Below are 14,415 nucleotides of genomic sequence, written 5' to 3' on the forward strand. Positions count from 1 at the left end.
GTGGGCGTAAAGCGCCTTGGATGGGAGCTGAGCAGTGACATCACGGCCGCTGTCATCCAATTGGGCGGCCCCTGTCAAGTGCGAGCCCTCGGCTGGCTGGTGTTAACTTTAGAGGATCAAGCTAACCCCTAGTCCCTCTGGGGTCTCTGCGCTGCACTGTTACGCATGGCTGAACTTTACGACATTCCATCATCATATATCGCGTAAAAACTTAAAACATGACCCATCCGATACCAGTAGCCTGTGTGTAGCTATTTTGGCTCCCCTGAACGTAAATCTCTTGATTTTTACACATATACTTGCCTGTCTGGTCAGTAGTCTGCATAAGGAATACCGGTATCTTTTCTTCTAATTATAGTTTTGCAACTGAACAGATCAAAGACACACACACAAAAACACATCCTCATAGAATTAGTCTGGGCTCCTCATAGCGCAGCAACAGAGAGTTTCATTTTTCTTTGATACTGCCCCAAAGCCTTTAACTTTGATCACAATCTGTTGGGAGTAATTGCACAAAGAACCCCATGTCACCATCCACAATGTGATGTGGCATCAGGAACATTAAAAAGAAAAAGGTACTTTACAAACGTTTGAAAGAGTGTTCAGAACTTATTTCTGGAAGGATCCAAGTACTCATCTGACATCTTCCATAAATTTAATCCCAAATAATACTGTGCATTTATTGTGTGTCTTGTATAACCATCTGTTCCTTCCAAAGAATTAGTCACAGATTTGAATTAGTCACAGATTTTGCATATTTAGATAAAAATATGCATAAATGTTGAGTTAAACCCTGAACCATTTTTTTTAAGCTGAAGCCTTTGACATTAATTTGTAGCATGTCATAGGATATTTGCTTCATCTTAGCATGCCAGATGTCACTAGCCCAATTTAACTTGAGCTAGACAAGGGCCGCACAGCCAGCCCTGGTCAGTGTTTGGGCGCCCGCTCGGGAACACCAGGTCCCCGACAGCACGGAGCAATTTCCTCATCCGAGGCCCGGGTCTCGGGTCTGACACCGCACAGCGGCTGGTCTCACAATGCTCGATTCAGCACAGCCCTGCTTCCACCCAACTTAAGCACTTTCCCCAGATAAATCACTGTGCAACCTGGGCTATAAAAAGAGCTTGTGGTGCGCTACTTGCTTTCCTTATGAAACTCTAAACAGTCCGGTGGGATATGTTTTCTTTCCAGCCGGAGGAAACTGTTAGGGGAGATAAGATCATAATTACACGTCCTTATAGCAAGGGGGCACCGCCAGACAGAGCAGCCATTGGTGCTGCGCTGCTTGTGGATGAGGTCTCTCTCTCTATCTCTCATGCTCTCTCTCCCTCCCTTTCTCTCTATCGCTCTCTCTCTCACTCTCTCTCTCTCTCTCTCCTTTCTGCATTCTTGTGGTGTAACAAAGATAGTCTGACTCAGGGGTTTGTAATCCATTCTGTCTAGCCTTACTGTTATGTTATACGCAACAGAGCAATGTGTGAAATGTACTGTTCCAAAGATGCTGTGGATAGAGAGATGGAGCAAGGCAGATAGAGAGAGAAAGAGAGAGAGAGAGAGAGAAAAGAGAGAGAGAGAGGTGTGGGAGGGAGGAAAGACTTGGGGAAACACGAACAATTTAAAGGATCTTACTTCATTGCTAAGGAGGACCTTTTGCACTAGGTCTCCTGTCCACCCGCCATTGTTCCTTCCACATCTGATAAACAGTCCTGAGACCGAAGGCGGCCAAACAGTCTCACTGTTTTATAAGGAGGAGAAAGGACTCGGAGGAGGAAGTCCCTCTCCCAGCCTGTGTTGCTACTGCCACTCTTCTCTGTCTTTTGCTGGGTAGTTACGTAATCATGTTTTCTGCCCCCCCACCCCTCCCCTCCACCCTCTCCAGAAGGGCACTTTGTTGGGTGGAACGTCTCGCTCGCCACTCAGAGGTGTTGCCTGAAACCTGTCACCCTGTCGCTGGGGCACGGAGCTGGAGGGTGGAGTGGAAGGTTTCGGAGGCCTCAGTTGCCCTTTAAGGCGAGAAACTCCAGACCAAAGTGTTCTTTGAGGCCATGACTCAGTTTGTGCTGGCAGTGGACCTAAGATGAGTCGGTCGGTCACCCTCCGTCTTGGCTGACACAGGAGAAGACCGAGGGGAGTGATCTGGGCCGCCCAGGACAGTGTTGGTGGTTAGCGGCATTGGTGGTGGTGGTTGGTGTGTGTGGGTGTGTGTGGGTGTGTGTGCGCGTGTGTGTGTGCCCAAGTGGAGGAGGATCACATGGCAAACCGCTGAAAAGGTTTCGGGTTTGACCCCGTGCCCGCTGTTGACACTGGCACAGGGCGCTGTGGCACAGACAGGGGTACTTCATCATCCCAAAGTGACAGCTTCCTGCTTGGATATGGTATTTTGATATTCTGAGAACGGGGCAGAAGCAAGGGAGCAAGACAAATAGATGAGAGACAGAGAGAGAATGAAGAGTTAGTTGTGCTGGAAGGGTGTCCACGTGACCGATGGAGAGGCTCCCATGCAAACGTATGTAATGTATTTTCCCATGTTTTGTCTAATATTCTCTCCCTCCCTCCCTCTCTTTCCCTTTATCTCTCTCTCTTTCTCTCATTCTTTCTTTCCCCATTGCATTGTTTCCATCATTCTTCGAAAGACTCCTCAGAATTAAAATGCTATCACCGCTGAAGAGCCACCTCAGGGACTCGCCTTGTAGAACGCTGACTTTGAAAAGGGAAAAGTTGGATCTATCTCATATGCACTAATGCACAGTGGGTTGGATTACAGCAGTCGGTGCAGAATCGACCTCTGTTCTTCAAACATATGTTTACCATGGAACAGACTGCGTTCCCAAACATTACGGTCAGCAATGCCTGGCACATCGTTTCCAATACGCATGGCCTCTGTACAGCACACAACACAAACATCCTCTGCGTCTGGATGGCTATCAGTGCTCCAGCTCACTGGACTGAAATGCAATTTTCATTTGGCCACAGCTTATAGATATGGATGACCTACCATCAGAGACCAGAGTGGACATTACTCCGTCTGGCCATGCCTCTCTTCCCTTATGCAAACCCAATCACCCTGCTTAGCCTTCATACAGTTTTTTTTTATTTATGTTATGCACATGCTATTGATTGCTGCTACTAAATCAGAGTAGCAGGTGGGGAGGTTCACGGTGTGGCGCTGGAAGTTGTGGATTTGGATCGTTAACCTCTGATCAGCTTAGATCACGTCCGGTGGCACACGCTGGATCAGGACTAAAGCCCTACGTTGATCTTGGCAGGATTTTCAGTCCGCAGGGGGAAATGCAACAAGAGGGCACAAAGGAAACGGAATTGCTGCAGGGTTGCTCAGTCTTCCCCTGTGTGTGTGTGTGTGTGTGTGTGTGTGTGATGCTGTTTGAACAGAATTCACACAGAGACAGAGAAAGGGAGAGGGAGAGAGAGAGTATCCATGTGGTTATTGCCTGAATGAAAAGTAGTGTTTTGATTTTCTCCTTCACTGACCCTCTAAGTTGGTCTTATCTCCTTTTGCTTCATTATTTACTCCAGAGCGCTTTGAAATGTACCAGCATTTTAATACTGACAACAGGTATCCCCCTACTCCCTCTCTTCTTTCTTTTTTTCTCTCTCTCTGTATGTCTGTCTTTCTCTCTCATTTCTGTTTGAAATGAAGAGCATGCCCTCCATATAATTGAATAAATGATGAGTTTCATAGCGGAGGAGAAAAAAAATAATATTGTGAGACAGGCAAAAAAAAAACATTGACTGGTTTTAGAGACATGCTGAACAGTAAAATGGAGGATGGTGTGGGTGGAATTCTGCTCAGACAAACTAGCGAAATTCCAAACCCGTTTATCAGAAGGTTGCTTCTACGCCTCGGGTCCACCCAGGAAGGCTGTTCTCAATTTCGATATGGTAATGTGATGGAGACAGAGAGGCAGAGAAAAAAATTCTCTGAAATGGAGATACATCCGAATTCTTGGACCAAAAAAAATAAAACTGTTGCCACAGCTGTTTTTGTCCAGGATGACACACACCCTGCTTTTTATCAAAGAGCTCTCTGATTTCAACCTTGGCTGAAGGCCATCACAAACATCCATTCTATAGACGTCTTACGCACACGAGAGGTCAAGAGAGGTCAAGACATGTATTTCAGAGTAAAACCAAAATGCATTAATTTTGTGGTGAGATGAGACCAGTTCTCTGTAAAATTCCAATGACACTGTGAACTCTGTGTTTATAATGCTAACTGAATTGCCATGTTAATGATTAGCACACCAGACACACACACACACACACACACACACACACACACACACACAGACACATGCACAGTCAAAATCACACGCACACACACAGGCACACACGCACAGTCACATACACACACACACACACACAGGTATGCATACATACATAGCCAATGAGGACTGTGAGTGATACACTAAGACATGGGAACTGGTGTTAGCAATTTGTCAGTCTGCCTAGCTGCTCCTGGGTTTGTGTGTTGTCTGAGGAGAAACACTCTGATCTTGCCCTCTGTGTTTTCACAAGCAGCTGATGGCTCAGGATTTTGTTCAGAAGAGGTCTGTAAGGCTTTGGCCATGCGGAAAAAAATAAACAAAACACCATTAGGCCTACGTTAATTGCTACTCAGTGTGTGTGTGCCTATGAATGGATAAATGGATACACACATTGCTATGCAGTGTGTAAAAATGAGTGTCTATGAAAATGAATGAATGGATGGGCTAGACAGATGCAACTACCTTCAATTAGGACCGGTCAAAGATATGATTCCACACACTCGTCTCAAACTCAGGAACACAGACACAACCGTGGATAAATCTCAAATAGCCTACCACACTTTTTTTGTGACATTAGAGCTGTCAGTGACAACCTGTCAAGTGGACCAAAAACCACAACGGGCTTAAGGGAGCATGGGTGTGCTTAGTTACACCCAGATTAGCGTTAGCTGCTCTTCTGCTAGCTTGCCTCGGGTGTCAGCGAGGGCATCAGCCCTGCGATTCGCAGCTCCGGGACAGGGAGGGAGCAAGGCGTGAAGCCCAGCTTATTAGGGGGTTAACAAGCCTGTCAGGGGAGGCCAGGGCTAGGGAGGACCAGCAGGATTGATCTGTAAACATGATGAAAGGTGGAGGAGATGGAAGAGCAGGAGGCAGAGATGGGGGGTAGCTGGGAGAGGAACTGGGATCATATTAAAGTCTGTGCTCCACGCCGTCATTCATTCTCTGGGGTAAATATCATGACAAGGCTTTGGCCCTGACCAGATCAGCAGATGTCGTAGGTCCATCACTCACCTTCATGACCTTTAATGATGGAGGAAGAGGGCTGTTGGTTTTCTCTTCCAGATTTCCAGACTCTAGCCTGCAGCTCGCTGCGATGCGGCCACTGAGCTCAATGCCACAGGGACTAGAATCATTGTCCGTCCATAGGCATCATTTATTAATCGGGCCACATGTCAATACAAAGATGGGTGATCCATAAAATCTTGCGGCTGTCACCTATATTTAAATCAAGAATACTAGCAGGCTGTAAATAACACTCCACACATACACACTTAAGTGATAAGGTTTCCTGTTACACGGCACAGTAATAGGCAAGCTTAAACCCTTTTGCTCTTGGATATGCAGAAATTCCATGAGTCCAAAGGAGTCACCACCCTAATTCCCAGAGGATGTGTCGAACCTCTTTACAGTTGAGAACGAGGATGTCCTGCATATCCCACGGCTCTCTTCAGATATAGGCTAGGGAGTGACACAGCCAAGCTCTTGGGTGGGTTGTTGGAGAAATGCATCAATCTGATCTCTGAGGGTGAAATGCATCATTCTGGTCTCTGAGGGTGAAACACAGCAGAATGGCTTGAGACCCTCTAGAGACCAGAACCTTGTTTGAACTCAAAATTAGATAACCGCACAATGCTAACGGGCAAGGCGTCCCAGAGAGTTTACTCAATGAGGATGTTTTGTCAACTGATTCATAATGTTTTAATTGAGAATGTGTCAGCTTGAGTGGTGCAACACTGAGCCCAATTTGTAGTGCTGCACAATGAAAGCCCTATGCTATAGCAAGCCAAGCAGTGCTACATCCTTAGCTATTAGAACTAGCACAATGACGGCTTAGACTGCAGCTCTCCTGACCACAGAATGAACATAAACATGAGGATCAGATGTGGAGTACGCTTGCTTGTTCTAGTGTCAGATTCATCCCATTTTTATTTTGATTGATTCACCAGAACCCCTTTCTAAAATGGAAAATCTTATCTCCTGCTGTTCTTAGAATCACGAGAGCTCGGGCATTCTGCTAGGTGCTTGTAAAAAGTTTGAAAGCGGTGTCACCTAGCCTGCTCACCACAGCGGCTCTTCTAAACAGCCGCCAATATTTGGACATTTCCGCCGCTTCCAGTTCACATGGCATGACAAGTAGCCCACAGTCTCACCCACAGAGGAAAGAGTGAGCAAACCATATCTGCCACGCACCTCTGCAACAACACAGACAGGCATTCAAGGTAGACCACATTATACTTACTTAAGTTATGTTTGACTTGGAGTGCAGCCTATGTAATAACAGATGTTATAACTTATTTATTCATCACATATTGCCTATTCTACACTGAAATATGGACAATTGCTGTGAAAAGGGGTAGCTCTACAGTGGTATGCATTCACATGCACAGGTACTCAGTGGCAGGTGACCTGCCACACACACACATTTCAGCTCTTTCTAGTATTTCACTTTGGCCACCACCGCACTGTGGTAACTCACCACCACAGAGACTGACCTCAGATCTCCATCACATAGGGCCGGACGGGCTATTCATTCTTAATGACACACTTGCCTAACCCCAAATAGCTGATGAAAATGTGGTGGAGAGGCTTTGCCTCCAAGTATGTCAACCAAACGTCCACAAGAGAATAAAAAAAAGAGCTTGTTGTGTAGAGAGGAGAGCATGTGGCCGGTCTGTTCTAGTGGGTCTGACCAGACCTGCACCTGGTTTAAAGTTTTTTTTCTTGCTCGTCTCTCCCGCCGGTTCTTTTGTGGTGAACCATGGAGAACGTCAGCCCCCAAGGGCCATGCTAAGAGCTCAGCACCTCCAGGGGCGATTACCATAATGAATGGTTTCTGAACAAGCGCGTCATTTTCTGGTCGGCGTTTTTATAAATTCTGGGAAGAGAGTAACCTCGCGTCCCCGAACATGCAGAATCCTTCATCCCACTAGATAAACCGTCGGTTAAAAGCATCAACATCGTCAGAGGAGAATTTATAGCACTACTAAGGGCCAAACACTCCCATCTATTACATTAAAATAATGCATGAGATTCAGACTGGACAGTGTTTGTTCATTCCCCAGAAATAGACAACACAACAAAGCTGGTAAAATACATTTTTTATTAGTTACAATGAAGCGGATAAAGTGCAAAAGAGAGAGAGAAACTATTCAGAGAAAAAGTGCCACTTTGAAGGCAAGACTAAAAATCCGCTAGGCATCTATAACAAGCGGACTCGTACACACTTTCACACACCCATATACACCCAGAACACACAGTCAGTACCCACTCTACATGGTAAAACAGGCTGCGTAAAGCAGCTTATGTAAGTTGGACAGTCTTTTACTTTTTTTTTTTTACTTAGCTTTACTTAAATTCCCTTCTTTTGAGACACTCACCAATATATATATTTCATCCCTCGAGGTAAACCATTCCAAGCATGACTCAATCTATTTGCTATGGGCAGATGCAAGATTATACTCATAAATACAAAAACACACTAATTATTGCTGCAGATTACTTTTTAAAAACAGTTCAAGCCTTACCATACTTTATGGGCTTATCTATAGGCACTTGAGCCAAGTAAACATCCCACACGTTAAGTCGGTTGTAAATAAGGAGCACAAGGAAAACCGTGGCCAGCGTGTCATATTTCCTTATTGGCTGACGAGCAGTGCACTGGATGCAAAATGGAGATGGAGACTGGATGTCTCTCATGGGAGATGGAAGACTAGTGTGTGTGTGTGTGTGTGTGTGTGTGTGTGTGTGTGTGTGAGTGTGTGTGAGAGTGTGTGTGAGTGTGTGTGTGTGTGTGTGTGTGTGTGTGTGTGTGTGTGTGTGTGAGTACTAGTGCTATTCCACTCACTGAAAACAACCCGCTAGCGGATTTTGGCTACAAGGACGCCAGGCTGTTGGTGTGGGATGACCGGCTGTTTTAATAGTCTAACACTTTGGTGAAACTTTCCCCTTCCAAGCCATTTGGTTATATAGTACAGGCCCCTCCAGGCTTACAGACTCCCTGTTAGACATGTCCATATAATATGCACATACAATATTATTCGGTACAGTGTTACTGGACCATAAGACAAACATATTTAAAATACACTCAAATCCATAAATACAGACAAATAATGCTCATGGTACACTGGTGTAGACTAGCCTAAAAGTAACTTATTCATATAGCTGCACAACTCCTTTCTCTCCTCCTTTCCTCCCCTCCTCACTCACTCACGGATATTGGTTGATGAGATGCTGGGTGATGGTCAACTCGCACTAATATTGCTGATGTGAGTGCTTGGTCACTTAGCGTGAGGACCTCCAAGTCAACCCAAATGCCATTAGAGAAATGCACATTAACCTTTTACGGCCTCTCCTCGAGACCGAGGAACTGGGAGAGTAAACAGAGGCCCTCTCCTCAGGGGGAACAGTTTAAGTGATTGGTCTCTGTCATTTGAAACACCCTTTGGTGGCCTGAAGCAACTTCAGGGTTCTTCTGAGAAACAGAGGAGGACAAACCGCCCTATTGTATGGCAAATATGCACAGAGTCCAGTGTTTTCTGGTCCTGGTTTAAAAGCACCAAACACTTAACACAGTCTTGGTGGACACACTCCCTCCCATCTCGACATGTGCTTCCAAGCCCCCACATGGTTAATCGTTATTTATTTGTTGGTTGTTTATGTTATATGACAAGCTGTCAGTGACTGGCTAGGCAGTAATGAAAGTACAACTTGATTGGAAATAATTTGATCGGAGGATGAGGTTTGCGAGGGAGAGAGTGAAGAATCATCCTTTTGATTTGATTTTTGCACCCCTGAGTAAAAGTTCTGTTTAAGGATCAGGTCATCTCATCCTTTATTCTAATCCTGCATAAAAAAAAAAAACTGATCCCAAATCAGCTGTTCTACCCAGGGGTGCAGTGCATATGCTCTGCTGTCCTAAGAGGCTGTTTTTGTTTGTGTGGGCATTTGAGAGCATCTGTCAGTCAGAGGCTAAGGCTTTTATAAATAGCACAATCCAGAACTTTCCATTTAGCCCCGAACACACTGTACCCACCCACTTGGGGCTTGATTTGACTACAGTGGTAACCGGGGTAAACATGCATTCTCCTTTGTTTTGTTGTTTGTTCCTTGTTTGTTTTTTGTTTTTTTAAAGCGGCTTCCGGGGCGAAAGCTACTTCTGGAAGGCGTGGGCCAGCGTGACGGGCACGGAACCCTCCTGAGGGGCGGAGTCCAGGCGCAGGGGCACGCGGAAGGCCACCGGCTTCATCATGCAGGCGCCGCCCTCGCTAAGGCAGCAGTACACCCAGGCGGTCAGGGTCAGGGTGGGGTCGGGGCCGGAGGTCGTCGGCACGGCGACCGGAACGTCAACGCGCACAGAGAGGGGCTGGGAGAGGTCGGAGATGTCGCCGGTGACGGCCTGCGACTGAAGTAGCCAATCGTTACCTGCGAGAGAGAGGAGGAGGAGGAGGAGGAGGAGGGGGGTTAGTTATTCTGTTGTAGTGGACATTGTAGAATCAGCAATCAGCACAAAATCTAATATGAGTGCAGATAAAACTGTATGTACTGTATACATTTAAGCCCTCTGTGTGTGTGTGTGTGTGTGTGTGTGTGTGTGTGTGTGTGTGTGTGTGTGTGGGGTTTGCGGAGCCGTTCCCTTGTATGCAGGCAGGCGTTCTCTCTGTGGGGGAGCCCAACTGCTCCCGCTGGGATTAGCACCTTTCACACTAATACACACAGACGGAGCTTCCCCTCCTGCACAGCTGCCGCTGAGTCGACCTGAAGCGTGTGTGTGTGGCCCAGCACCAAGGGCAGGTCAGCAGGACGAGTGTCAAACAGAATCAAAGCTTAAGATCATCACTCTGTCTACTCAACACACACACACACACACACACACACACACACACACACACACACACACACACCTTCTTATACTAACTAAAACACAGCTTGATTTACTAGAAGAATTCCTGGAAGTCCAGCGTAACTCCAAAGAGAGCATGATAATTCACACATTATGTCAACAGTTACTGAAAATGTTTCTAAGATGGAACCATTCACTTAAGACAAGAAGACTTCCCTGACCCAGCCCCCATACACATACAAACACTTCACAAACACACACAAGGCAACTTCCACTAACATTGGACAAGTGGAAGAGTCCGACAAGTTGGACTTTATTCGTATTCAGGACTCATTATTAGCTTTTAGATTCATTCCTCCTCATCTTCCTCCATTAGTCTGATCCTGTAACTGCAGTTTCTCTCACTATGACCGCATGTCCTCTGCACACACACACACACACACACACACACACTTTGTGTCCCCATTCTTTTCACCTCCCGTTCTCTCCTCTCTGTATCTGAGAATGAAAGCGCTGGTACAGTTTGTTCCAGCTTCCCATTTACGGGCCTTTGGGGAAACAACAACATGGTGGGTCGTTAAGCGCTCTCGCCCACCTCCCCGCCGGCCCACTGAGTGGCTGATGCTTATTGTGTAATGACAACAGCAACGGTAGTTGCTTGACAAATACTGTAAATAAACAAAACAGGGTTAGCATTGGTTGCCCCTCCACCCACAAAGGGCCGCACGTCTATAGGTTTTTAGTGAGGATGGATTTGAACAATGTTCCCTATGAAAGGGCGTATGTGTTTTTGCACTGTGTGTGAGGAAACTAGTGTGTATGGGTGTGAGTGATTGTGTGTATGTATGTTTATGAGTGGAAAAGAATGTGTTTGTGTAAGTGCTGCTGAGGGGGTAAGTGGGTAAAAGCATGATGGTGAGTGCATAATGTGTGTGTGTGTGTGTGTGTGTGTGTGTGCGCGTGTGTGTGTGCGTGTGTATGCATGGGTGCATGTGTGTGTGTGAATAAATGACTGTGCATTAAAAGTGTGACAGAACATTTTTTTTGCAAGTGTTGGTGAGACGCTAAGTAGGTACAAGTGTGAAAGTGACAGTGAGTGCAAGAATGTGTGTGTGTGAGCAGGCAGGCACGAGCCCATGTGGGAGTGGAGTGTGTGATTGACTGAAAAGGAGCAAGAGATAGAGAGACCGAAAGAGAGAGAGAGAGAGAGAGTGAGTGAGAGAGAGATAGAACAGATGAGCTGTTCATTCACCCTGGACTCCCTCCATCCTGCCCAGCTGGAGGCTCAAACTGACAGGAGAGGAAGCCACGTTCACTGCCAACAGTCAATCAGATGGCCCGAAGAACCAAATGAAATAACATAAAACAAAAACAAAACAAAAAGAAATTAAAAAATGATCGCTTCGAACTTGCTTTCCTGGGGACGCCAACTCCACATGACCATAGCAGACACATCTATTAGGCAAGACTGTTCCCCAAGAGTCACCCAAGAATGACGTTTTTTTAGGACTGTGCGTGCCGAGAGCGTAGCAGCATCGTGCTGATCTTGGATCAGCTCCGCCGCTCGACTGTGGCGTCCGCGGGCATGGGCGCGATGAGATCATCGGTGAGCAGCGGTGGCTACTCGTTCATGAAAAACCGTCGCGGCCATCTGCTCTCGCCCCAACCCCCACACCCCACCCCACCCCACCCCCGTGCCACGACCACCGTATGGCGGAGCCTGCGTATGGCATGCGGGTTGTTCGTTAGCACACTGCGATGGGGTGGGGGGTAGTTGGAGGTTTTGGCAGCGGAGAGCCAAGCCTGAGGTTGGAATGGATGACAGTCACAAGGGCTGTCCCACCAACAGAGATGGAGCACAGCTCAATCCTCTAATTAAATTAACAGAACCTCCACTTCTTCCCCCTATGACTAATTACTCAAACCACTGTGTGTCTGATTGAAACCAGTTCGCTGGAAGGACAGAAAAGGACTATCCTCACTTTTCAGTAAACGACTGGGGCAACATTTTTCATTTTTATCAGTTAGAAGCTTGTGTTTCTCTCTCTCTGTGAAGGGTAATCCCACAAGTTCAGACAGATTTAGATAAGGCCAGACTGAAGTCTTTCGTTTGTAAATTTGCAAGTTGAAAGAACACATATTGGGAGCTACCTTCATTGTACTTTTATTGCTTTTTTTTAATCTCTGACAGACAGCTGATTGTGTTCAAACGCTGTCCATTCCGCATGCAAAAAATTATTTGAATATAACACAATGTTTCAGACCTTCATCAGGTAAATTTGATGTGTTGATTGTGTTATATTCAAATACATTTTTGCATGCGGAATGGACAGTGTTCAGGATCTCTTCAAAACCAGACAGCTGATTGTGAAAACTGGATGCGCATTCTACAGTTTCCCAGCCTGGGAAATCTCCACAGCACCTAAAAGGCAGAGCTTTAGTAATATAACTGTTAAAGGTCATAGAAAGTGCGTCACTAAAATCTTTAAGTGTAAAATCATTAAAGTCAATTAAGAGTGTGTCGGCTCATTCGCCTGACTAATGTTCATCCCAATATTAAAAAAGTAAAGCACTTGTCACAGTGGATAGTGCTCTTGGAGGGGACTTCAATGAAGGCGAACTCCTGTTTAAAATGGTCCATATTTTGGTTCTAAATTGACTCTTTTTGGGACAAACTCAGCATTTCTTTACCATAACAATGGTCTGACCAACCATGGTACACATGCACACAAAGGTTTTCACATGCACACAAATGTGAAGGGACAGTGGACAATTAGTGGACGAAAAGAAATCCGCAGGAGCAGATGTGGCCCAGATGTGGCCCTGGTATGGGCCGGACCCGGTGGACCAGAACACCACACCAAGGCCCGTTGCACTCCAGTTCAGGGCGGAGATGGGATACCTCGCCTCAGAAAGAAAAAAAAGTCCTTCTATGTACCATGTTACACTCATAGACCACTGAAGTTCGCCTACAAAAAAGCTGCCATCTTTGACATCCGGTATCTGGCAATTTTTCCTATAGGAAAATAACATGGGGATTTTGAATTATCACACCTGTTAAACTCTCGCGGGGATGAAAAAAGTCTGAAATGCAGACGCTTCCTGAACACACTTTTGTCCTCCTGCCTCAAGGGATACTGTGATCTGCACGCGGAGGGCTGCACACACTTAGATTTTGCAATACCCCAGAGCTAACTTGCAATGCAACTTGCCATAGATAGTTAGCTTCAATTAACAACCGGACATCCATATATGGGCAAAGATGGCCGTTTTAGTTCTTTTTTGTAGGCGAACTTCAGAGGTCTATTGACTAAATCAAATTAGTTTACCTTTAATCAGCACAACTCTTCAGCCAGGTGGCTCAGCTAATTCAGTGAAATTCATTTAGCATTTTAAGTGCACAGGTGAAAGCAATACATGGTAGGGTTTTTACTGTGGGCAGCTGGGGTTTTTGGTGGAGTGGTGAGCAGTACCTTCAGCAGACAGGCTCCAGAAGCTGGGGGCCTCTTCGGTCAGTTTGGTGCCCTCGGGCAGTGCCAGGCTGAGCTCCATGCTGATGGTCTGGCCAGGGGCCACAGCCAGCGGGTGCATCTCCAGCACGGGCGCCGACTTGGGCAGCTTGGGGGTCTTCCTGGGAGGGGCGACAGCGGTGGTGGTGGTGCTGCTGCTTGCGGCATCAGGCACGTCCCCAGACAAAATAGGCAACTGAAAGGAGGAGAGCAGTACAGAAAACAGATGGGCAGAGAGAGGCAAGAGGTAAAAGAGAGAGAGAGAGGGGGGGTATACAGGAAATAAATGGAAGAAATATGGGGAGAGAGGGATAGAGACAAATATGGATCAAAAAATTTGATAGAAAATTAAGCAAGAGGCCATAGGTTCCAGTAATTTTTCAGCTAAGGGGCTAATTGCTTTTCCAAAACAGTTACTACATATACCTGGCCAGACTTCATAAAATAAAGGCACAGCAATGAGAAATGTTATGATGTTTCATAGATAATCATTTTTATGCCAAGAAATATATATTTTTCTATCAGAATGGTGCCCAAGTAATGCCGAGACGCAGGAACTCTAACTTTTGGCACACTACGTGAAGGGTTACGTTGGGTTTTACAATGGCATCGAACGGGATTCAGCCGATCAAGGATCAGAACTACTCGTTTTAGAAGATCCTATCTACACTCACATACTACAGTAGTGAATAATAATAATAATAATAATAATAATAAAGCTTTATTTGTATAGCACCTTTCATAATAATGGAATGCAGCTCAAAGTGCTTTACATTTG

At 46.0% G+C, this 14,415-nt stretch overlaps 1 protein-coding gene across 2 annotated transcripts in view; it reads right to left on the reverse strand.

The window, feature by feature from the left end:
- Window positions 1-7,371: 7,371 nt before the first annotated feature.
- Window positions 7,372-14,415, reverse strand: part of nhlrc2 (NHL repeat containing 2) — a 31,957-nt gene continuing 24,913 nt past the window's right edge. For both annotated transcript variants that reach the window (XM_048232970.1, XM_048232969.1), the window contains 2 exons: window positions 13,602-13,833; window positions 7,372-9,710 (listed from right to left, as the gene is read on the reverse strand). In XM_048232970.1, the coding sequence (XP_048088927.1) occupies window positions 9,439-9,710; window positions 13,602-13,833 (504 nt within the window). In that variant the 3' untranslated portion in view covers window positions 7,372-9,438. The remainder of the gene's footprint in view (window positions 9,711-13,601; window positions 13,834-14,415) is intronic.

This window comes from Alosa alosa, chromosome 22 (assembly GCF_017589495.1).
Source record: "Alosa alosa isolate M-15738 ecotype Scorff River chromosome 22, AALO_Geno_1.1, whole genome shotgun sequence".
Classification (NCBI taxonomy): Eukaryota; Metazoa; Chordata; class Actinopteri; order Clupeiformes; family Clupeidae; genus Alosa; species Alosa alosa.